Raw genomic sequence first — 21,454 nt, 5'->3', positions numbered from 1 at the left:
TAGGGTTCATCCAATACTGCTTCTCCGGCTCCGACACATCCTGTATATATTCCTTACCGAAAGCAGAAGAACAAGACAATGCAAAAGTCGGGCTAATTATGAAAGGTAACAACATGAAATTCGATACACATACTGACAGACAAATTTAATGCTGTCGTGTGAATTGAGAAATCTTGTCTCGGTACAATCACAAAAGCAAATACAGGTGTTACAACTAAGAAAATGAACTTTTGAGATCAGAAGATATAAAGGTGCAATTAATATTACTAAACATAGATGAAAAAGCAATACTCGGGGTGTTAATGAAGATCATTCTGATTACATGATTTCGAATTTCGGGAATGAGGTGTTACTTCTTTGTGTGCCACTTTTCAATGCTCCTGTACCAATTCCACTGGAAACATAGGGCTGCAAGGCGCACTAAACCGGCAGTAATTACCTCCACGAACGCCATCAGATATGATCTCTGAGGGGATAGACCTGCAGTTGCGATAGAGAGCAGATATCCCTCGAAGTTGCAGGGTACAATGAAGGTGCCCGACTGAATTCCGTCCAAAGATTTCTTGGCAACTTCTTCGGCTTTCATTGCACCAGAGGATGCTGCTATTATGCTCGTAAGCTGGGGTCTTCTTTTGTTCTCTGATGCAAGATGATAAAAATTCAATCCCAGTTCAAATGAAGGAGCGTAAGCATTTACAAAATCGTAGAGATTTAAATCTTCGAGATATGAAAAAAATGCATTTTAGCTCGATAGAGAATAGTGAAAATGAAGATAAGATATATGTAAATATTGAAACTGTAGCTGTTTTCGTGAAATGTTTACACAACCAGAGAAATAACGAATTTCTATCCCACAAAGCTATCGAACCTCATTCAAATAAACGACATATAAATCCATTCGGGCAAAATGAAATGGATAAAAGAGAACATCTTAAGTGTTCTATATATCGAATCCAAATTAATGCTCCTATAAAAGATACTTTTCCAAAATAACAGGAAAGCATATTGTCTACAACCGATAGGTATTATAAGACTTACAATTTAAGCACACGATGTTCTCAAATTATGTGATCGAAACTAAATCCAGTAATTAACAATGCAACTGAAGGAAAATGCAATTCTGTTGATAAGTAAGAATATTGGGCAGAATTCGAACCTTCTGCAAAACCAGGAGTTTCTGTGTCGGGAGGGAAGATGAGGGAGATGTGAATGTTATCTGCTATGACTTCATGTTGCAATGCTTCCGCCAAACCCTTGAGGCCAAACTTACTGGCTGAATAAGCCGCGTAACCGTAAATGCCAACCTGAATGAACCACATAAACCAAAATAACCACAATGAATCACAAAGCACAGAAGATACCGGCAACCACAGATCAAAAATTGCTTTCTAATTCAAATCCAAAGAAGTTTCGGATACAAACATAATGTAGGATACAGAATGAGTTTAGGACATGGCTATTAATTGAAGCATGGCATTCATTGTATTGTGTTTTATAATTAGAGTTGATAGCACACAAGACAATGACATACAACACACAATTTATGTTGACATAATACAAATCCAGCATATGAATCGACACTATATGACATTCGTTCAATAACACATACTACCATAATTTCATCACACGAGATATATTTATTCAGTCAACACAACCTATAGGTATGAACTATCGGCATTTTTATGTGCTGTTTGTCTATTTTTTTATGTGTTTATTGGGACAAATTTGTCTATTTTTTGTGCTGAGTGGGAAAAATCGGCAACCGCAACCTCTCCCTAATTGAAACCTTCACAAGTAACCAGTCGGGACCCTAATCTCTCCCTAATTGAAACCTTCACAATTACCTTCGTACAAAACACCCTAGAAGTATGAACTGTCTGTATTTTCATGTCCTGTTAGGCTATTTTTTATGAGCTAACCGGAGCAAATCTGCCTATTTCTATGTGTTGACTGGGACAAATCAGTAAACATAACCTCTCCCTAATTGAAACCTTCACAATTAACTTCATACAAAACACTCTATTAAGTATGAACTGTCTGCATTTTTTATGTGCTGTTTGGTTGGTGTTTATGTGCTGACCAGGGCAATTCTGCCTTTTTCTTTTTCTGTGCAGATTGGGCAAATCAGTAACGATAACCTCTCCTAATAGAAACCTTTACAATTAACCAGTCAGCACCTAAATCTCTCCCTAATCGAAACCTTCACAATTAACTTCATAGCAAAAAACAGAGTGAACAAATTGTGAATTCCTGTTAATGAAGAACAATCTTTAACAATTATATCATTAAAGAATCCATAAATACAATCTACCAGATAGTGACTCTCAAGAAATTGAAAATTTGATGCACACTGAAAAGCATGTAGGGATTTGAAATTAGGGTTTCGTTTCAATTTGGGGAAGGAATTTCAATAAAGAATGGGAGCTAATTATACCTGGCCTGCTTGAGAAGACATAATGGCGATGGAACCGGGCCCTCTCTCGGCCCGACTTTTTTTCATGGCAGGCAAAGCTGCCCTAATCAGATGGAAGGTTCCAGTCAAATTGACATCGATCATGAATTTGATCTCCTCCAGATCCTGATCCGCGAGCTCCTGAGGCACGAACACTCCCTGATTGCACACCAGGACGTCGATCGGGCCGGCATCTTCGACGGCGGTGCGGACGGCGTCGTAATCCCTGACGTCGGCGCTGAAGATTCTGACGTCGCGGCCGGTGGCGAGTTTGATTGATTGCTTGGCTTCCTCGAGCTTGGCGGCGCTGCGAGCAAGGAGGCTGACGTCGGCGCCGTGTTGGGCGCAGAGGTGAGCGAGTGCGAGGCCGATCCCGCTGGAGCCGCCGGTGATGAAGACGTGGCGGTTTTTGATTGGGACGCGGGCGGGGCGGGGCCGGACGAGGAAGTAGAGGAGGAGGAGGAGAGCGAGCGGGAAGAGGAGGATGAGAGCGGAGAAGGAGATGTAGACTGTCGCCATTGGAGCGCGATTGGGAGAGGCGAAAGCTTTTGTAGAATTAATTAAAATGTATTTACAGCAGAGCTAATCAAGTTTGACGAAGAAAACAAAGGCAATACTTTGCAATTATCAAGTAATTACTAATAATTGCTTCTGCACAATGGGTTTGTATTAGGGTGTGTGTCGGGTGAAAATTGAGATTGAGTTTGATTTTTATTTGATTTTGTATAATATATTAAAAATTAAAAAGGTATTTATTATTTTAATCGATAATAAAATTATTAAATTAAAAGATAATATTTTTATTTTGGAAAATAAAAAATGAAAAAGTATAATTTAATTATAAATTTATAGTATATAAAAATATATATATTTTTTTAAAAGGTCCTTGCGCAACTGGTCACAGTGCTATGTAATTCCCGAATTTAATAAATATAAAATAAAATGAGTTTCATGCAGGTATCTAAATCTACAGTGTGCGCAGGCAGGAGGTTTGGCCAAACCTATAATTTTTTATTTTATATATTTCTTAATTTAATTTTATTTTTTAAAAACGTTATTATTATATAGAACAAAATTTAAAATATTGTTAATTTTTTTTAAAAAAAGTTATGATAACGAATCTAGAGTCGCAATTGGTCAATTCGTGTTGACCAGTTTTTTATTATATCGAATTAATTTATAAGAAAATTATTAAATTATAATTATTTTACATATATAATAAATATATTAATTATGACTATTTCACATAATATATAATCGGATTAAATTTTTTAACTTAAATTTAATTATTTCGTATCGGGTCAAATTTTGATTAACTCTGCCCGAATCTTAAGTATGTAATATATTAATATTTATGACAAAATTATGTCTTTTTTTTTTTAGTAAAAAAGACATGCCCTTGGTTTAACACAGGTAATTGTAAGCATTGCCCCCATGTGGGATGAATTCTTTATTTTGTAGAACATGCAATGGAACCAAAATTCAGACATCCTGTATGCATACACGCAACGGCGACGGAACTAGGGCCGGATCAATTCACCAAGCCCAATTTTTTAGTATTAATAATATTAATTTTTATGTATTTATATATAATTTATTCTTTTAAAACTATCTAAATTTATAAATTAATTTTGTTATTATTTTTTATTTAAATTTATTAATTAAATATTACATAACTTATAATATTTTAACCCTCGAAATTTAGATGCTAGTTTAGTTGCCGACAACTATTGTCGCTGTCTGAATCTGAAACCCATTTACTGAGTGATACGCAAATTTCTTTCTATCTACAAACAGAGGCCAAGTTTCTTTCTTGCCTCTGTTAACCCATGCCAAAATTTGTTTCACTAAATTCATTTATCCTTTCCTCGTGTCAATAACTTATTTACACTCCATCAATCAACCAATCATACCTGCGCGACCGACGAATTCGACGTTTTCGTCGGCCGGTGCTTCAAAACGAGGGCGTAGAGCAGCTCGTTCCACGCGTCGGGAACTCCCGGCAGACACCAATGGCTGCAGTCTTGTCTGTGGAGGGGCGTCGGCCGGGACTTGTAATATACAGACGGGTGCCCGTCTTTTCTCATCGCCGTCATCCGAGTAATATTCAGCACGTCGAGCGCCGACCCATGGGCTGCAATTACTCTCGTGAAAATTTCGTATTGTGTCCATTTTTGAGACGCTGATAGAACGGAGCCGGGAAGGGTGTCCGAATTGCATGCTCCCCCGTCTCTCCAGTCGCCGCCCCTAAAATAAATAATTCATCGAAACATTTTAAACTCTATTTACATAAATATTTTTAGAACTCGAGTCTTGACAGTAAATTTGTCAAAAATTATTACATCAAATATATATACTCTTTCATCCTATAAGAAGGGTACTATAGGCTTTTTGGGTGTTGATATTTGAATATTAATTATTATATCAATACGTAGTACAATCGAAAATCCAAGGAAAATGACAAAATATCTCTATTAGTCTCCTATAATACAAATATAATAAAATTTGTGGAGTAAATTATCGATAACATAAAAGACAAATGATACTCTTTTTATGGAACAAAGGTAGTATTTTGTTTTTTTAGGAGACATTCACATTAAATTTAAATGTAAAACTTTTTACTATTCTTAAATTTTTTCAAAACTTCTATCTTTAGATAGCCTTACTTTTTCAATGCCACCCCTGAAAAAAATGTGGAAAGGCGCTATATATTTTTGAAGCTTTTGACACTATCTATCAGCAGTAACTATTTCAGAAAAATCTTTAATAAAAGATCACATTAAATACACACAATTTTTACTTTTTTCAAAACTTCTATCTAACCAGAACTTTAAATTTTCAAGTATGATTCATTTTGAGTTCATAATTAAATTCCGAAGAAACCTGAAGTGAACGGGAGCGTATGTCCGGAAGACGACTTGTGTGATGGTAGTGTTCACTTTCCGGAGTATCCATTCGACGACCGTCTCCAAGGCTTTCTTGTACGCTGCATCGATCGTCATGTCCGTCCGAACTTCGTCGCCCTCTTGAAAGTAACACCCTCTGAGCATCGATTTTAAGTGAGCGATGAAAAAACTACAAATAAACACAAGAATGAGACGAGTTAGAATTCGAGATCGCACCCTCTAAGAGTCTTCTCGTAGTTCCACCAATGACCCGTGTTGAGAACGAGGATATCGGCAGTTCTCCACCTTGACGACGTCCAATCCATTCGGTCCAACTTTAGCGTTGTTTTGATGCCGGACGAAGCGTTTGCGGGAGGACGGCTTTGCAGGACGAGGAACGGCGACCGGTAGTACTCCACCGTGCAGTTATACTCGGGAAACTTGAAAATCAAGAATCCTCGGTGCTTTGTGATCGGGTTCCCATTCACTTCATAGATAGAGTCCTTGTCGGAAACTACGGACGACAGCATACAGAGCATAGATTCCCATTGGTTTCTTCCTATCGAGTCTCCGGAGAACACAATTCGTTTATTTCGCAGGCTCTCCAGCATCACTTTGGCATCAAATCTGTTGTTTTTTTTCACAAATGTTAGAATTCATAGTTCTTGTTGAGACAATAGATGAAGAATGGACAACACAGAGTTACAAGGCTCCGTAGTTCTCTTCGATTTCACAAATATAAGGTGTGTTCGTTTACGAGATTTTCCCATAAATCTATTCATCAAAAAAAAAAATTCCCCAAAAAATCAAATCAACCACATATTTTCATTTTTTATATTATACTAACAATCAATTTTACATTCAAAACATCACACCAACACTTGATTATATCAATCATACAACTATTCAAATTCAAATTTTTTTACTATTTAAACCCCAACTCAAAATCCAAACCCCAAACAAACACACCCTTACCGTATCTCCTTTACAATTTACATACAGATAAGAAACAAAACCGAGACTTGGAACATATCGAAAAACAGGCAATTAACTATCAGTAGTCATTACACAGGGCATTGTTAGGTCCTAATTAGGATTACTCAGCAGTCTCCTAATGTGCACATGGTGATAGTGGACATAGCACATCACTTAAATTAAAACAATATATGTTGTATGAACTATTACATCTACGGTCAATAAGATGTGTGCACCGTTACCCTATGTTGATTAAGTTATTAACCATAATCAGCACCCTAACTGCCGCCGGGGACATAAAATAAGTAGAAGCATTTATCTTCCTCCACAATTTACATATATATAACAAAACTGGGTAAAAAAAGATGCATATCATTTGCAACCACAAGTAGATATGTAATATCAGTTCAAACACAAGAGCATAAATTTAAGTAAACAAATTTCCATTCTTGCCCAAAAAATGGAATGAAATGAAATGAAATTATGAAAGAGAATGGTCAAAACCTGGGCAAATTGCAATCCCTTGGCTGCCATCTCCACTTGGTGTAGAAACTATCAGGCCTGCCATTTTCATTGCACCTGAATCCTTCATCCAAGAACCTGCAATCTTTTGAATTATACAATGGATAATTCTCATCCCACACCCAATCCCCATCGAACAGATCACACACGCCATCATTGATTCCACTCAAGAAATCAAGTTTCTTCCCACTCTCTCCATCGATTTTCATCCACAGAAACCTCTCACTCAGGGAAGGGATTCTCACCCCTTTTGGAACACTATTGTAGTCCAAGAATAGAAACCCAAAAATAACACATACTGTAAAACCAAGAATCCCTACTGAAGGCTCAAACGGCCTAAAGCGCTTCACTTTCTTGTAAAAACCCACAAAGTTCATATCCTCAGAGACCTCTGCAGATGGGCTAATCGCCATTTTTCAAAGTCCCAAAACCAAGATTCAATTTCTACACCCTTCCCTAAAGAAGAATACTCACACTCACACACACACACACAGTCACATCCACACATATATATATATATATATATAGAGAGAGAGAGAGAGGGAGGGAGGGCTAGCAAGGGAGTTTGAGGAAACTGAAGAACTGTAATGTGCAAGCTAATCAACCGCTGAAAATCATCATAGGAAGTTTGGTCCGGAGAGTCTAAAAAATGAGTGATTTGTTTCTTCTTTACTTGTTGAAGGAGTATTGGCTGCCAAATGCCACCACAAGATTTTCCTTTTTTTGCCCTTTTCCTGTTTAGACAGCAGAGAGAAACAAAAGGGTATCTGTAAAGCAAGGAAACAAGCAGAGAGAGAGAGTGGAGAGTGAAAGTAGAGAGAGAGTGCAGGGTTATGATGGGGTAGTGGGAATGGTGGGGCATAGTGGGGGTGGGGGAAAGAAGTATATAAATTTTCAAAACAAGAAGATAGGATCTGGATTTAAGGGGAGCTTTGTTACAGTTGTAAGTAAATGATAGTGGGATTTGTTTGGTATAGTGATCAGTACATAATAATTAACACATGGTATATTATTAATTTAATTTAAGTTATAATACCATAATGAAAGAATTAAGAGGATTCAACTAAAGCAGGCACAAATCTCGAAAGAATAATTGCTTTGGCAACGGATTATAAAACTACCTGAGATGTGCCCACGTTCTTCTTCATTTTCTTCATCTTGACAGAATATATTATTAATTTAATTTATAATACTATAATGAAAGAATTAAGAGGATTCAACTAAAGCAGGCACAAATCTTGCTTTGGCAACGGATTATAAAACTACCTGAGATGTGCCCACGTTCTTCTTCATTTTCTTCATCTTGACAGAATACTGCAAGAAAAGTGGGATCTTATTTTTCTTGCATCTTTAGCCCTATTTGTGTAATGTGTGTGTACACAGGAAGAATTAAAATAAATTTTTTAAAAAATGTATTTGGCCAAGAAGAAAAAGAATTCACGAATGATGAGTTGTCACTGATTTATAAGTAGATTCTTGAAGGCATGCCAAAATTCTACAGCAACTAATTACTCCAGCTGAACTTTCAAGCAGTTAATAATTAGTGGTGCTATTATTATTTACTCCATTCAACTCTTTCATCACTTGTCTTGTTATGGAAGATGTCACCCTCATGTAGCCGTCGTCCTACATACATGTCATTTTATAGGGCTGGCGACATTCGGGTTCGAGGGCCGGTTCGGACCGGTATGGCAAAAAGCAATAGGACTAAACCGGTCCAGGGCTCTAGGCTTGTCCCCAGCAGGTTCAAGTATACTCCAAAAAAACCAGCAGACATAAAAACTGCATATAAAGTTCAGGTGACCGGTGGGCTGAGCAGAATCGGACCGTTCATTAATGGGCCACAGGCTGAACCAGACTATAATAATGCCCACTTTATTGACAATTTGAACCGAGCGTAAAATGAAACCGGCCTAGGCCAGTCTGGTCTCCCTAAATAACAAGGTAAAACTATTTCAAGTCACCTTTGCTACCGTAGACAATTGACAATATATATTTTTCAAAATATCAGTCACTAAGACACAACAATTTATAAAAAGTATGATTAATAAATAACTAAAAATATATTAATAAAATTAATTATAATATAATACCAATTAAAGTTAAATAACTAATTAATTTAATAAAAATTAAATAAATTATAAATTATAAAATTTAAAATATAACTAGATTGCATAATGTCTTTTAAAAGAAAATGACCTAATATGTGAACCGACCAAAATGAAAATTTTAACATTACATGTGAATAAGGAGGAAATATTTGTTATTAAAATATTGCATCAAAAACTTATATGTATATAAAACATTACCTCTAATACTTATTTGCTTAGGTTCTGATTAACAAGGCATGATAATACAAAACAATTGTAATATATGAATCGACAACACGTCATAATAGCATACATTACATACTACTACTGATCTTGGTACAAAGGTATATTAACACATACCCCAGACACCAAAAGGTAACACATGCTGGATTGATTCAAATCATGTACCATAGTCTATTTCATATCCTATCAGCATTCAGCGCCATGTTAATTAATCATTAATCAGTACCCTAATTATTCTCATTTTCGTCATATATACTTGTTTTTTTTTATTTAACTTCTTACTATTCAAAACTTCAAACCACTCCCAAATCATATCTAAACACAAGTATGCTTATTTATAACAAGTCAGAGTCTTGCTCGGGTGGGTCTCTCATTTCATTTTATGTTAACAGAAAAACATCAAAACTGAAGAATGAGCACCCTTTTTGCAAAGGAGAATTAGTGATGACACATGCAAGTAATGGTTCTTGACAGCTTATGAAATTCTGCGTAGGAAGATGAGTATGTTACCAATTTATTTTGTTCATTATTAGGGGCTAGATAATTAAGGGAAGTATCATGATTCTTCAGAGCAAGAACAACTGTTTACCAGATATGGCGCTTTCGAATTCTAGTAGCATTTGGCAAAAGGCAACGTCAGCAGCAGCTTCATCCCGTGAATTGCAATAGCACGTAACCCTGGCCCTGCAATAATAATAGATCAACTCAAGGCTCAATGCTTCATGGTAAGATCAGCAAACAAATTTCAGTGCAGAAGTTGTTACCACTCGATGCTTTAGCAGACCTTAGAAACCCAAATGGTTGAAGATTCTCCAAGGGCAGACTTCAAATAGGTAAGATCACAATCATCGAACAGAGATCAGGTATCATTACTATTAATCACCTCGTGAAAATTCATTGTTGAAGCTAACCATAACAAAGTTACAAACCAAACCTTCCAACAGCACTACATCTTCATAATGCAATTAAGGGCTACTCTAAGCAGTTCTGAACTATCGAGAAGTCCACATTGAACAATTAAAGCTTTCCTCAAATTTTGGCCAATGGCAAAAAAGCAACTGCATATTCGTTTAAGACGGAAAACAAAAGAACGAAAAAGACCTACAATACCCCATGTCCCCATGTATAATTGGCTAAAGATATATTTCTGTAAAACAAAAGGCCTTTCATTCATCAAACTATGGTAGATTCTAGTCTAATTAAATCATTAGGCAACCAATTCTCACCCTAATATCATCTACAAGTTCAGAAAAATCTTTCCATCTCAACCAAACATTCAGATTCCACCATGATCCCGGATTACATCCAACTCTTATGAATGATGGCAGTCATTTTACTTTGAAACCATCACTTATACATAGTTCTATGCACTATACAATAGAATCAACAAGCAATAAAATTCCCTATACATATATTTATATAAAAAATAAATAAATAAATAAATAAAATATCAGTAGCATTGATAGATCAAAACTAAATAGAAAGGATACCTGTTAAAGCTCGTTTCCAGTTGGAATTTAAATTGCATCGAGCTTGAATGAATTCAACTCGTAATCATATCTCCACTGGTTCAAACTCACTAAAATGTGCTATCCTCGTCCTTCATTCATTGGATCAACAGAATAAACAAGCGAAGTCTGGTGATTATTGTTCATGAGCATAGCTTAGGTACGATAGGTACATTTTCAAGTCACCATCAACGTGTATAGCATAGAACTTTCTGATCTACGAAAATGAATTAACCAGAAGAATTTCTACTTTGAATTGCACTAAATAAACATAAGCAAGTCTCTGGAACTAATAACATCAGAGCACAATTTGAAAAGCTCCCTACAATCACAAGAAAAAGAAATCGAACATAGGAAATAGATTTTTCATAGCTTAGGATCTGACTCAGGAAACCTATCCGAGAGAATTTTTTCAGCTCCACGAAAGCTGTCTTCGAAACCATCTTCGGACTTTACTTCGGCGGATTTGGCTTGGAGGAGAGCTTCCTGCCGCTGTTGCTCCAATTGCGCTCTCTCGACATAAGGTCTGAACCCTACCTGCATAGACAAGTAGCCGAATGCCATTGTTCCGAAGACAACCACCATTGATCTCATCGCGTTCATTTTCGCCGTCCCTCCCATCCTCTTCTTCTTCTCCCAGTCTTCTCAGGCGTCGTCTGTACGAATGAACGTGTTTTATAGGAGTGTTTATTTGCATTATACCCCACTAGAATCTATAATTATATTATAACCCAAAATACTTTAATCATATAAATCATGTGTGTTTAATAAAAATATTTTTAGGTTGTATTTGCTATGTAGAATTTACACTATAAAAATGGAAATAATTTTTATTTTTTTTTGAAATATTGCATTTTTTATTTTTTTTATTATTTAATTTTTATAATTTTTAAAATTATATTATTTTAATTTTATAAAATTTACATTTAATTTTTTATTTAAATATTTACCTTTTTACAGTTTATTAGAAAATTATACTAAAATATGATCTTATAAAATATCATATATAATTTATATTTTTTTAAAAAAAATATATCAAAAATATATTTTTATGAATTCTCAGTTAAATATCTATTTTGCCCAATTAATTATTATTATTTTTTTTAATTTAATTCTCTATTTTAAAAAAATAAGAGAATTAATTATCGTTATCTATCCATTCTTATTTATTGCAATTTTATTATCTATTTTTATTTTCTCATTTCCATGTCATCCTATCCTATATCCTATTCATTCAAAATATATTGCATTTTTAAATTATAAAATGAAAAATATGTGTAGTATTTCTTTATAAATTTTTACTATAGATTTTGTACAATTTCAAAAACATCCGATTTTCAACCCACAACAGTTACAATTACAAATATGTTTACTATCACCAAAGATTTGCTTTGAATTGTCTGAAAATCCATCAATACTCTCGGCCGGAAGTTTTAAGTTAAAAATATCAAAGTTTTAAATCAACATAACTAACATGCTAAGTGAAACAACAATCAATAAGTCAATTAAAATGTGTAAAAAATTGTTATTAATGGATCAATTAAAAAATAAATTATTTTTATCTATTTTCAAGATGTTATATTTTTTACTATAAATTTTATCTGAAAAATATTTTTTATGATAATAAATCCAACCCTTACATCACGACCAGGGTTAGGACCTCTTGCAATTTATTCTTTATCCGAAAAGCACCTATATTGCTTTGAAGTTTTTCTCGTGAAACTATTGGGGTTCAAGTTGAAATATTAAAAAGTCTACGGTGGAAACGGTAAAAGAAAACAAAGAAGAGTGACGGTTTAAATCGAGGTTTTTGTTCAAGCGCTTTCAATTTGTGCCTCTATCTTTCAATCTGTTCCGTCATCGTCTTCGAGGGATCCGATCCAGTTCTGCGAGCAATCTTCCGTGTTCCTGATAATCTGCGCAGTTCTGTTCGTGCACAACAAGAATCCTTCGATTTTCCTCGTGGTTTTTGGCAAATTATGCAATTTTATGAGTGTTCGTATTTGTATTTGGGCACGACTAGTCCGTGGAGCTCCTAGTCGGCAGTTTTGAAGGCGTTTTATGGTGAGTTTCTCGGCTGCAGGTGCTGTAATCAGGAGGCAACAGTTTTTGATACGGTGTTTAGGAGATTTCAGTAGTAGCAGCAGCAAAAATCTTAACTGCAGCACCATAAGAATGCAGTCGGTTATGAGTGGTGGAGGCTCTTCTCTGGAAGCAGATGCTATCGCTGTTTTGAAATCGATTACTCCATCTCTCGATCCTTCCAGGCATAAAGGCCAAGCAGGTGAATCCATCTAATGCTTATTTTTTGTTTGCCTAACTCATTGAAATACTCACAGTGATACTGTCTATCTACGAATTTGCTAAATTAGGTAGGAAGCAATTCATATACAATAAATGCTGAATTTGTATGGGTGTGTTGGAGCTTGTTCTTAGTTCAATTTGTCTTCTTCCACAAGCTATAACGTTTTAATTCTTTAATAATTTGTTTTTCCCCTGATATTGGTAAAGCACCTCATGGATTGTATTTGTAATCAACAGAAGATATCATTAACCAACAATAAATGGTTTTTGTTGCATAGAATTGTTGATATTGCTCTAGACCTTTCACTAATGTACTATGCGTAAAAGAGGAAGAACTCAGGATGGTTTGTGGTGGATTGTGGTGAATTCTATATTGTTGTCAGGCTAAGCTATTCATTTGCCTAATCTATATATTGAATGCTGGATTCTCTACCAGGGAAGATAGCAGTTATTGGAGGTTGCCGGGAATACACTGGTGCACCATATTTTTCAGCCATTTCTGCTTTAAAAATTGTTAGTTTTTCTCTGCCATTGTCTTCACTCTTGCTAGATGTTAATTCCACAAAAGCATAGATGTGGTTTGTTTTCTTTATTGAGAATGACTTAATTTCTCAGGGTGCTGATTTATCGCATGTGTTCTGTACAAAAGATGCTGCTCCAGTAATTAAAAGCTACAGCCCAGAGTTGATTGTCCATCCTATACTGGAAGAATCATATCACGTTAGGTACATATGTTTCTTGAAGACCCTTTGCTTTGTCATTGACTATTACCCAAAACGTGATTCTTCTTTTGCTGTATTGAATTGGACTTAAGAGTCCTTGAATTTCTATAATGATGCATTGCAGGGACGAGGATAAAAAATCAATATCAGCCAAAGTCATTGAAGAGATTGATAAGTGGATGGAGAGATTTGATTGTCTAATTATCGGTCCAGGCCTTGGAAGAGACCCTTTTCTCCTGGTGTGATTTCACAGAAGAATATTTTGCTTATAATATTAACTAGTTTACAAATCCAATCATATAAGCCACTGCACACTCCATCTAAAATCATTGATTAAGTTTCATTTTTATTGAGTATTTAGTGACTCCATGGACTGCTTACAAAAACTTGTGTGTGAGAGAGAGAGACTGTGAGTGATGTGTCCTATTTGAACCATTTATGTAGTTTAAGTTGAAGTGCCTTGTCGTAAAAGGTTCTTACTGTGATGCATGATTAAAAAAGTATTGCCCGTGTCATCTCTATACCTTGTTTGCTGCTTCTGTACAGTTTATATTAACAGTATATTTCAACTTTAGAAAAAAAACATGTCTAATACTTGGATTATCTTCAGGACTGTGTGAGCAATATAATGAAGCATGCAAGGGAATCCAACGTCCCAATGGTTATTGATGGGGTAAGCTGTAAGATCCTTTTATTATAAAGATCAAACACCTAATCTCGTATAGGAAGTGGTGGGGCTAAATGTGTAAGCTGTAGATTCTTGGCTTTTCAGGATGGGCTTTTTCTTGTCACAAATGCTCTTGATTTGGTCAGTGATTATCCCTTGGCTGTCCTCACTCCCAATGTTAATGAGTACAAGCGTCTTGTTCAGAAGGTTTTACAGAGTGAAGTAAGCGATCACGATGGAACTCAGCAATTGCTCTCTCTTGCGAGAGGGTAAATTCTCTTATTCTTTATTTTCTTTCCTTAGATTCTTCCATTTATTGTCGTTATATAGACATGCTATAATCAGATATGTAACTGCATGATTGAATATTTATCTTTTTGTCATGGATAGAATTGGTGGTGTGACCATATTAAGAAAAGGAGGATCCGACTTCATCAGCAATGGCGAAACAGGTATACCTAAATAGCAGTACTGATCCAATTTCTGTGGGCACTGAATAACTGTAGAATTTTATATAGGCAGAAGTTGAAACCTTTCTTACTTAGAGATTATCTTAGACAATAATTACTTAGATAGTTTTGAAACTAATTAACTTCGAAGTACTCCCTCGAATTTGTTGCTTTCATTCGAGCTCGTGGAGTTAGGTGTGGATTTCTGACCCTTGAGCTTTAATATTTTAAAATTTCTTTATATCTTAATATGACTAGGCAATAGGTTTAGAGTACGTTGTTTAGTGCTAATACTTAATATTTTTTAGTTTTTCTTTTTTTTTTTTTTTTTTGGGTAAATTGTTTTTTTCTTTTAGTGCTGATACTTAATAGTTTACCTTTTTTTTTTTGTGAGGTTTGGGGAATCATGAAAGTATTATAGGGAATATTATTTTGTGTATTTTTGTTGACTTTTATTGTTATGTATATATAGTACTTTCTCTGTTTAGAATCAATCTATCATTTTTGTCATTTTGATCGGACCAAACTTTTTGTAAGCAATTGTGGTTCCCACATAAATTTTTTTTAAAAGAAAAAAAAAACCCTTATATTTCAATTATTATTACAACAATATTATTTATTTTAACTCAGGCAATGGTAGAGTTGTCCATTCATTCATCTAATGTGCTACATACATATAAAATATTAATATTCCAAAATCTACGTACAAAACGTAAATGAACATATTGATTATCGACGGAGGGAGTATATTATATATTGTACTCCCTCCATCGTCTAAATGTCTGCTCAAATGTTTAGAAACGATTTTTAATAAAAATAGATAATAATTGTTATTTTTTGTTTTTTTATACTAAAAATTACAAAAAAAAAATGTGATGTACTTTTTTGCTTTAAAAAAAAAACGAAAATATTTTTTTAATGACTAAAAAAAAAAAAAAAGTGACCATAAATTTGAATGACCGAGAGAGTATGTCTTTTGATATTTTTTGGAGAATTTTGTGTTACTTTAAATTTTAAACCATTGCATATATGAAATGATACAATTCAATACCATATGAGCTTAGTGTATTAGAGATCTAGCATGCCTTATCTGTGGGATCTTGATTGCTTATAATGACCTTAACAGTCAGTTCCGTGAGTATTTTCGGTTCCCCTCGACGCTGCGGTGGTCAGGGCGACATACTTTCCGGAAGGTAAACAAATCTGATTTTGATGACACTTGTAATAATATTACATACGAGAAGTTCTGGTATCATTCAACGCATAATCTCTTCTAACATGGTCTTAATATTACTCTCTATGCCAGTGTTGCCGTGTTCACTGCATGGGCTCGTCAATTTGCTTCTAGAAGCGATCTGAAAGCGAGCCCTACAGTTTTGGGGTGCATAGCAGGGTCTGTTCTGTTGCGCAAAGCTGCTTCACTTGCGTTCGAGGCTAAAGGAAGATCGACTCTTACTACAGACATAATCGAGCATTTGGGAAACAGGTGATATTATTATGTTATAGTGACTGTATACTGATTTGGTCTATTTTTATCATACATGTGCTAACTCTCTACTATAATTCTTTTGTAATTCAGCTTGGAGGAATTCTGCCCTGTGTTTCGACAGAACTAATAGCCCCCGGGCACGATTTCGATGCTTTGATTTATGCCTTTTAACAGATAGGTTAATGGGAATAAATCGACGGCAGATATGCCCTGGCGATCATCGGAAGGGCAACTCTGTATGCAACGGCCTAGCAGGTTTCTTGTATTGCCATTTTTCAACTAGTTTGCTTCAAGAGGTATGTTTCTATGAGACTATGAATATTTTGTTACTATATATTAGTAAATTTAATTTTACTACGTATGATTTGTTGATATTTAACATTCAATCACATAGCATATATATATATATATATATATAGATAGATAGATAGAAAGGGCAGAGGTTACATACTATATTAGAATGAGTAGTTGTTACTGTGTTGATTTTTAAAAATAAGCAGTTAAAAGATAGACCACACCAGCATGTATATGGTGCTGAAGAAATAATTTCAGCACCATAATTATATATAATTACATTAATTAGATAATTTAATGATATAAATCAATATAATTAGCTTATGGCAAGGCAAAATAACTAGTTTTAATTTGTTTTCAATGCAAGTATTTACTTACCACTCTTCGTAGATAAAGGAGTAATGATTAATTTGACTACTTTATTGTGATTTCATGTATAAAATTTCCATGTAAGTAGTTAATTTATTTTAGTTAAATATTCTATTCAAATTCCATTTAATATATATGTATTTAAAAGATTGCATTCAAGATAACACTTTTTTTTTTTTATAGATTATATATATTGGAAAATTGTAAGAGAAAAATTATGTTGAGCAAACAAACAATTTACAATAAAATAGACCTGAGTTATGGTCCCATTTGTCTCAACCCATGTCGTGTGATGTTCATTTCATAGTTCATATCAATAAAATGAAAGTTAATGGAAATTGAAAGACCAATCAAGCACAAACACCTCCAAGTCCAATACATTTATTATTATTGTAATTATTACAAAGAGACTAAAATGGGACAATATTATCTACAAGACTAGATAGATATTGATAGATAGATATACAACCCTTTTACATGGCTCCTCTCCATTCTGTCTTCACCCCACCCCTCTGGATCACCTTCTCCCCTGCTTCGCTTCCTTACAATATATATATATATATATATAATATGGACGAGAGAGATCACCAGCATATATCTATTTGGAGGCTGCCATCATGCTTGCTCCTTCCACCTGAGATATTATCCAAACCCATAAAGGGCCACTTACTATTAATCATCTTCGACAAAGATAGGATAGGGTAGGGTAGTGTGGGTGTGGCCAAGATTGTGTTCTAATGGTGTGAATTTTGATCCACCATATAATAATTATATTATTATTTATTATTGTGTGGAGTACAGATGGCCTGTCCTGTCCTGTCCTATTCCACTCTCATAAAAATCTTCATGCACAAGTAATGGGAAACATTGTGGCCACAAATGTGAGAGACTATTTAGGCCTCCTAATGGACCCCTGATACAAAATCTGCCCTCCCTCTTACATATAAATAATACATAATAGTCTACATTACTATGTTGCTCATCTCAATACAAGAAGCATATTAACATAACATATGAATAGACACCATAGGGTAATAGTGCACAACGGTACATGCCATGTTTGCATCTAAACATAGTACAAACATATGATCCGACAATATATATGACAATAATTCAATTGTCATTCTTATCCTATATTGTTCAATTCCGGCAGATTAGGTCAGTCAAATAAATATGACGTTAGATTTGATTCAATCAATTTATACTTTTATATAGCCTTTCCCACATAATTATTATATACCAAACAATTTATGACCGTGTTGATTAGCGATTAGCCCTAGCCTCTCTCGTATGTATATATATATAATACCGATAGTGTATTAAAAATATCAAAGAAAAGAACGAATGAAAGAAATTAAAGGGAATGAATTGTATAAGATAGATTTTACCATGAATTTGGCTCCCCAAATTTCTTCCTCTCGAGCAGGAACTGCTGTGATCTTACTTTTCGGGTTCTCATAGCTTCTCAGTTCTCCCGATGTGGTCGAGTAGAAGCACCCTAAGAGCAATCGAATATTTACGAGGATCCAATGAATTCATTCTCATATTTGTTCACTCAACATATATATTTTCATAATCTCTCTTTTATCTTACCCTGTGGGAAAGATGCAAGTGACTTCCCACAAGCACCCTTAAGCAAGTCCGCGTCGTTAGCAAATGCCACGTATCCATCGGCAGTGATGCCCCAGTAGAGCGGAACCTTTGCGTATTGGTCCTGCACGTCCGTGGCCACGATATCATGTTTGAGTTTGACGGCGAAAGCCACTTAGCTAATAAAACAGTATCGATTAATTAAGGCAAGAGATTTTAACAAGCAACTCACGGTGGCCACAAATAAATTAGACGTGGTCTTGTCGAACACAATGAAGGCAAAGTTTCCTTCTAAGTGCCCCACAACATGGTTCGGCGGATATGGTGCCCGGTCGCGAAGTGTCTTGTAGGCTTCAATCATTAAAAGCACCTCGTTTGCCGATTTCGCAAGCCCGTATTGCTGCCTTAGGCTCCCCAAGTTGTCGAGCGCCCCTTCGAACAAGCAGAATATTTCATCCTTAACCGCAAACGATCTGCAATTTTCCTCAACCAAATTATACAGAATCATATGGCTTTGTTTATACAGATACTTTTAAAACTTTTGACATGTATAGCAACTCTTTTATAAACATCGCATTAAAATATATTTTTTATGTTACAAAATATCGCATAAAATACTAACTTTTTACTATTTTTAAATTTTTTCTGAAAAACTTCAAAAGTTTCTGCCTAAGAGGTGCGGACCAATATTTATTCATTCATTCCAAGTATTACAAATATGCATCATAACAAGCCCGACCAAAATATTCAATACAAAATACTCCATTCTTTAACATTAAAAATATCTTTATTTTTAAAAAAATATCATTATAATAGTATATTTGTATTTTTACTTTTATTTGTACTACCACAAAACGTAAATGAGACCATTAGAGCCGGACGGAGGTAGTATTAATTTAAAAATATATATTTATATTAATATAATACAAATACAATATATGAACTGACAATAAATAACAATAGTTCACATATCACGTTACCGTTAATCTTAGTACATGGAATATATTCATAAAGCACACTTGATTTCAAATAACACAACATGAGTTTTGTTAAATGAAAAAATTATGTAATATCCACCTATTTTTTATGTGTAGACAGGGACAAATCAGGCAATCGACATCAAGGTTAAGAGTGTTTTTAGGTTTGATTAATTAATTAATTACGTCTCCATTGCTTCTATGTTTTCTTCAAGCCATTCAAAGAAAGTTGCTTAAAAACATCCCTAAAGCTAACACAATCCAACACGGCCTAGTTTTCCAAATTCATCAGACAGTGTTGATCACAATCACAAGAACTCTTCTATACCAAACCATGATCATGCCAAAATCCTCCAAAAAAATCAAAACAAACATCACATTTCTATTACTGTAAAAACCACCAATTCAAGATCCACAAGTTACAATTTACTTTAACCATATGAATGTTGTGAAAGAGACTAACCGACCACTACAATCATTGACTGCAACATATGTATCATTTCTAAAAAAAAACAAATCTATTATCCCAGCTAAATCTATTGCTGTAATTGAAAGCTAAAAAGTGAAATTACTGAGAAAGTAAACGAAATTAATATTGTATTATTGATGATGAAAGCAAGTGATTCTAAAAATTTTTTAATGGATCATCATCAAGACGTCGCTAGATTGAACACTCCCAACTACTTCCAGATAAGAATCTTTGGCTCGTTATTCACTGTGGGACATCAATAAATGGATCTAAAATAATTCAAAAAAAATCAATGATGGTATATTCCAATCCAGGACCACCATATCCTCTCTACTGATCAAACAAAATTCGTCAAAACGCACTCATTGTAACTTGGGAAATTAAAAATAATACTATAAATTACAAAAGTTGTCAATTTTACTCACCAAACTGGAATCATATAATAATTTACATTTTTGATTCAAAGTAAAAAAATAGAAAGGCACAAAAACCATCACAGAATTAATTGTGTATAGTTTATTAAACACTTGAGATTGTAAACAATTACGTAAACACTTTTGGGAACTTTTGTCAGTATTAATTCGTAGTAATTTATTTCTTTTTCGAAGATTTTCCAAAATTCTAAAATTTTTAGCTAAACGGAATATAAGATTAAATAAGAAATATGGAAGAAAATTAGAGAATATAGATAAAGAAAATAAATCGAATATATATCAGGCAATAAAAGCAATAAACATGCCAAGTGTTCTAATGGTATAAAGATATATTTATAAAAAAAAAAAAAAAAAATCAGCAATAGAAGTAATTATAGTTTTCACCATATTCACGCTAAATAGAAAGGTGAATGCGAAAACAAACAAACAAAAGAAGAGAGGAATGTTCGAGATGCGTTTCAGTTTCTCAATCAATCCGAGAAATCTTCACTTGAAAATACAGCTGCAAAAATGCAGAAATCTAACCCAATCGTTCCCAAAGCAACCAAATCAGCGCAAATCAAACTAAAACATAGAACAATTTTCAACCAAAGCAATCAAAACAATCAATACATGAATAAAAGCATCCTCTACCACCAGATCATATCACACCGCCACTAAATTCATCTTCCGCCGATCGTAATCCAAATCGAAAATTAAATATTCAATAATTCGTAAGGCGATCCAATTGAACTGTTAATTTTCCAGCACAGAAATTACCTCGGCATCAACGGCGACTCCTTATGGTGAGTGTACGCCAGCTGAACATCATCGCCGACCTTCACAGAAACCGCAGATGAATACGCCTCGAGGAAGCGCCCAACCAGCTTATCCGCCGTCACTTTAGGCGACGGCGTCCTGCTTCCGGCCGCCACCAGCTCGTCCGGCGGCGATACTATCGAGCTGCTAAATACTCCCAACATTGTCCCTACTCACCTTTTTATCTACGCTAAGTTACATACAAACAATGAACCGA

At 34.6% G+C, this 21,454-nt stretch overlaps 4 protein-coding genes across 6 annotated transcripts; 1 reads left to right on the top strand and 3 right to left on the bottom strand.

Annotated features, from left to right (window-relative positions):
* Positions 1 to 133: 133 nt before the first annotated feature.
* LOC127249088 (3-dehydrosphinganine reductase TSC10A-like) lies at positions 134 to 3,042 on the bottom strand. Its single transcript, XM_051271707.1, has 3 exons — positions 2,435 to 3,042; positions 1,157 to 1,304; positions 134 to 639 (listed from the first exon to the last, which is right to left on the bottom strand). Exons 1-3 carry the CDS (start codon positions 2,969 to 2,971, stop codon positions 350 to 352), a joined length of 975 nt encoding a protein of 324 aa, XP_051127664.1. The 5' UTR covers positions 2,972 to 3,042; the 3' UTR covers positions 134 to 349.
* Positions 3,043 to 4,197: 1,155 nt separating this feature from the next.
* Positions 4,198 to 10,772, bottom strand: LOC127249362 (protein trichome birefringence-like 10). Of its 3 annotated transcripts, none has more exons than XM_051272119.1 (7): positions 10,658 to 10,772; positions 9,932 to 9,990; positions 9,757 to 9,851; positions 6,817 to 8,148; positions 5,575 to 5,964; positions 5,336 to 5,494; positions 4,198 to 4,699 (listed from the first exon to the last, which is right to left on the bottom strand). In XM_051272119.1, exons 4-7 carry the CDS (start codon positions 7,245 to 7,247, stop codon positions 4,360 to 4,362), a joined length of 1,320 nt encoding a protein of 439 aa, XP_051128076.1. In that variant the 5' UTR covers positions 7,248 to 8,148; positions 9,757 to 9,851; positions 9,932 to 9,990; positions 10,658 to 10,772; the 3' UTR covers positions 4,198 to 4,359. The 3 variants fall into 3 exon arrangements, with proteins under 3 accessions (XP_051128076.1, XP_051128077.1, XP_051128078.1); XM_051272120.1 differs by having other exon boundaries at positions 6,817 to 7,568; positions 7,956 to 8,148; positions 9,932 to 10,664; XM_051272121.1 differs by having other exon boundaries at positions 6,817 to 7,568; positions 8,101 to 8,148; positions 9,932 to 10,664.
* Positions 10,773 to 12,476: 1,704 nt separating this feature from the next.
* On the top strand, positions 12,477 to 16,678 carry LOC127249364 (ATP-dependent (S)-NAD(P)H-hydrate dehydratase). Its single transcript, XM_051272122.1, has 10 exons — positions 12,477 to 12,959; positions 13,416 to 13,492; positions 13,595 to 13,704; positions 13,826 to 13,940; positions 14,312 to 14,374; positions 14,474 to 14,637; positions 14,759 to 14,820; positions 15,944 to 16,010; positions 16,124 to 16,303; positions 16,397 to 16,678. Exons 1-10 carry the CDS (start codon positions 12,737 to 12,739, stop codon positions 16,431 to 16,433), a joined length of 1,098 nt encoding a protein of 365 aa, XP_051128079.1. The 5' UTR covers positions 12,477 to 12,736; the 3' UTR covers positions 16,434 to 16,678.
* Positions 16,679 to 17,322: 644 nt separating this feature from the next.
* On the bottom strand, positions 17,323 to 21,454 carry LOC127249365 (stem-specific protein TSJT1-like). Its single transcript, XM_051272123.1, has 5 exons — positions 21,199 to 21,454; positions 18,792 to 19,032; positions 18,563 to 18,683; positions 18,358 to 18,467; positions 17,323 to 17,603 (listed from the first exon to the last, which is right to left on the bottom strand). The coding sequence occupies exons 1-5, from the start codon at positions 21,399 to 21,401 to the stop codon at positions 17,568 to 17,570; spliced, it is 711 nt and encodes a 236-aa protein (XP_051128080.1). The 5' UTR covers positions 21,402 to 21,454; the 3' UTR covers positions 17,323 to 17,567.

The sequence above is a fragment of the Andrographis paniculata genome, unplaced genomic scaffold, assembly GCF_009805555.1.
Source record: "Andrographis paniculata isolate CXL003 unplaced genomic scaffold, ASM980555v1 Contig35END, whole genome shotgun sequence".
Lineage (NCBI taxonomy): Eukaryota > Viridiplantae > Streptophyta > Magnoliopsida > Lamiales > Acanthaceae > Andrographis > Andrographis paniculata.
Note: the sequence above shows the minus strand (reverse complement) of the source record. Positions and strands in the feature narration are given on the sequence as shown.

Coding starts and splice junctions, on each gene's coding strand:
- LOC127249364 (XM_051272122.1), top strand. CDS start 12,737: ATGGTGAGTTTCTCGGCTGCAGGTGCTGTAATCAGGAGGCAACAGTTT. Junction 14,821..15,943: donor CATCAGCAATGGCGAAACAG/GTATACCTAAAT, acceptor TGACCTTAACAG/TCAGTTCCGTGAGTATTTTC. Junction 16,011..16,123: donor GGCGACATACTTTCCGGAAG/GTAAACAAATCT, acceptor TCTCTATGCCAG/TGTTGCCGTGTTCACTGCAT.
- LOC127249362 (XM_051272119.1), bottom strand. CDS start 7,247: ATGGCGATTAGCCCATCTGCAGAGGTCTCTGAGGATATGAACTTTGTG. Junction 5,495..5,574: donor TACGAGAAGACTCTTAGAGG/GTGCGATCTCGA, acceptor ATCGATGCTCAG/AGGGTGTTACTTTCAAGAGG. Junction 4,700..5,335: donor TACGCTCCCGTTCACTTCAG/GTTTCTTCGGAA, acceptor TATTTATTTTAG/GGGCGGCGACTGGAGAGACG.
- LOC127249365 (XM_051272123.1), bottom strand. CDS start 21,401: ATGTTGGGAGTATTTAGCAGCTCGATAGTATCGCCGCCGGACGAGCTG. Junction 18,684..18,791: donor CTAATTTATTTGTGGCCACC/GTGAGTTGCTTG, acceptor ACGGACGTGCAG/GACCAATACGCAAAGGTTCC. Junction 17,604..18,357: donor TTTGGGGAGCCAAATTCATG/GTAAAATCTATC, acceptor ATAATATCTCAG/GTGGAAGGAGCAAGCATGAT.
- LOC127249088 (XM_051271707.1), bottom strand. CDS start 2,971: ATGGCGACAGTCTACATCTCCTTCTCCGCTCTCATCCTCCTCTTCCCG. Junction 1,305..2,434: donor TGTCTTCTCAAGCAGGCCAG/GTATAATTAGCT, acceptor TGGTTCATTCAG/GTTGGCATTTACGGTTACGC. Junction 640..1,156: donor AACTCCTGGTTTTGCAGAAG/GTTCGAATTCTG, acceptor ATCTTGCATCAG/AGAACAAAAGAAGACCCCAG.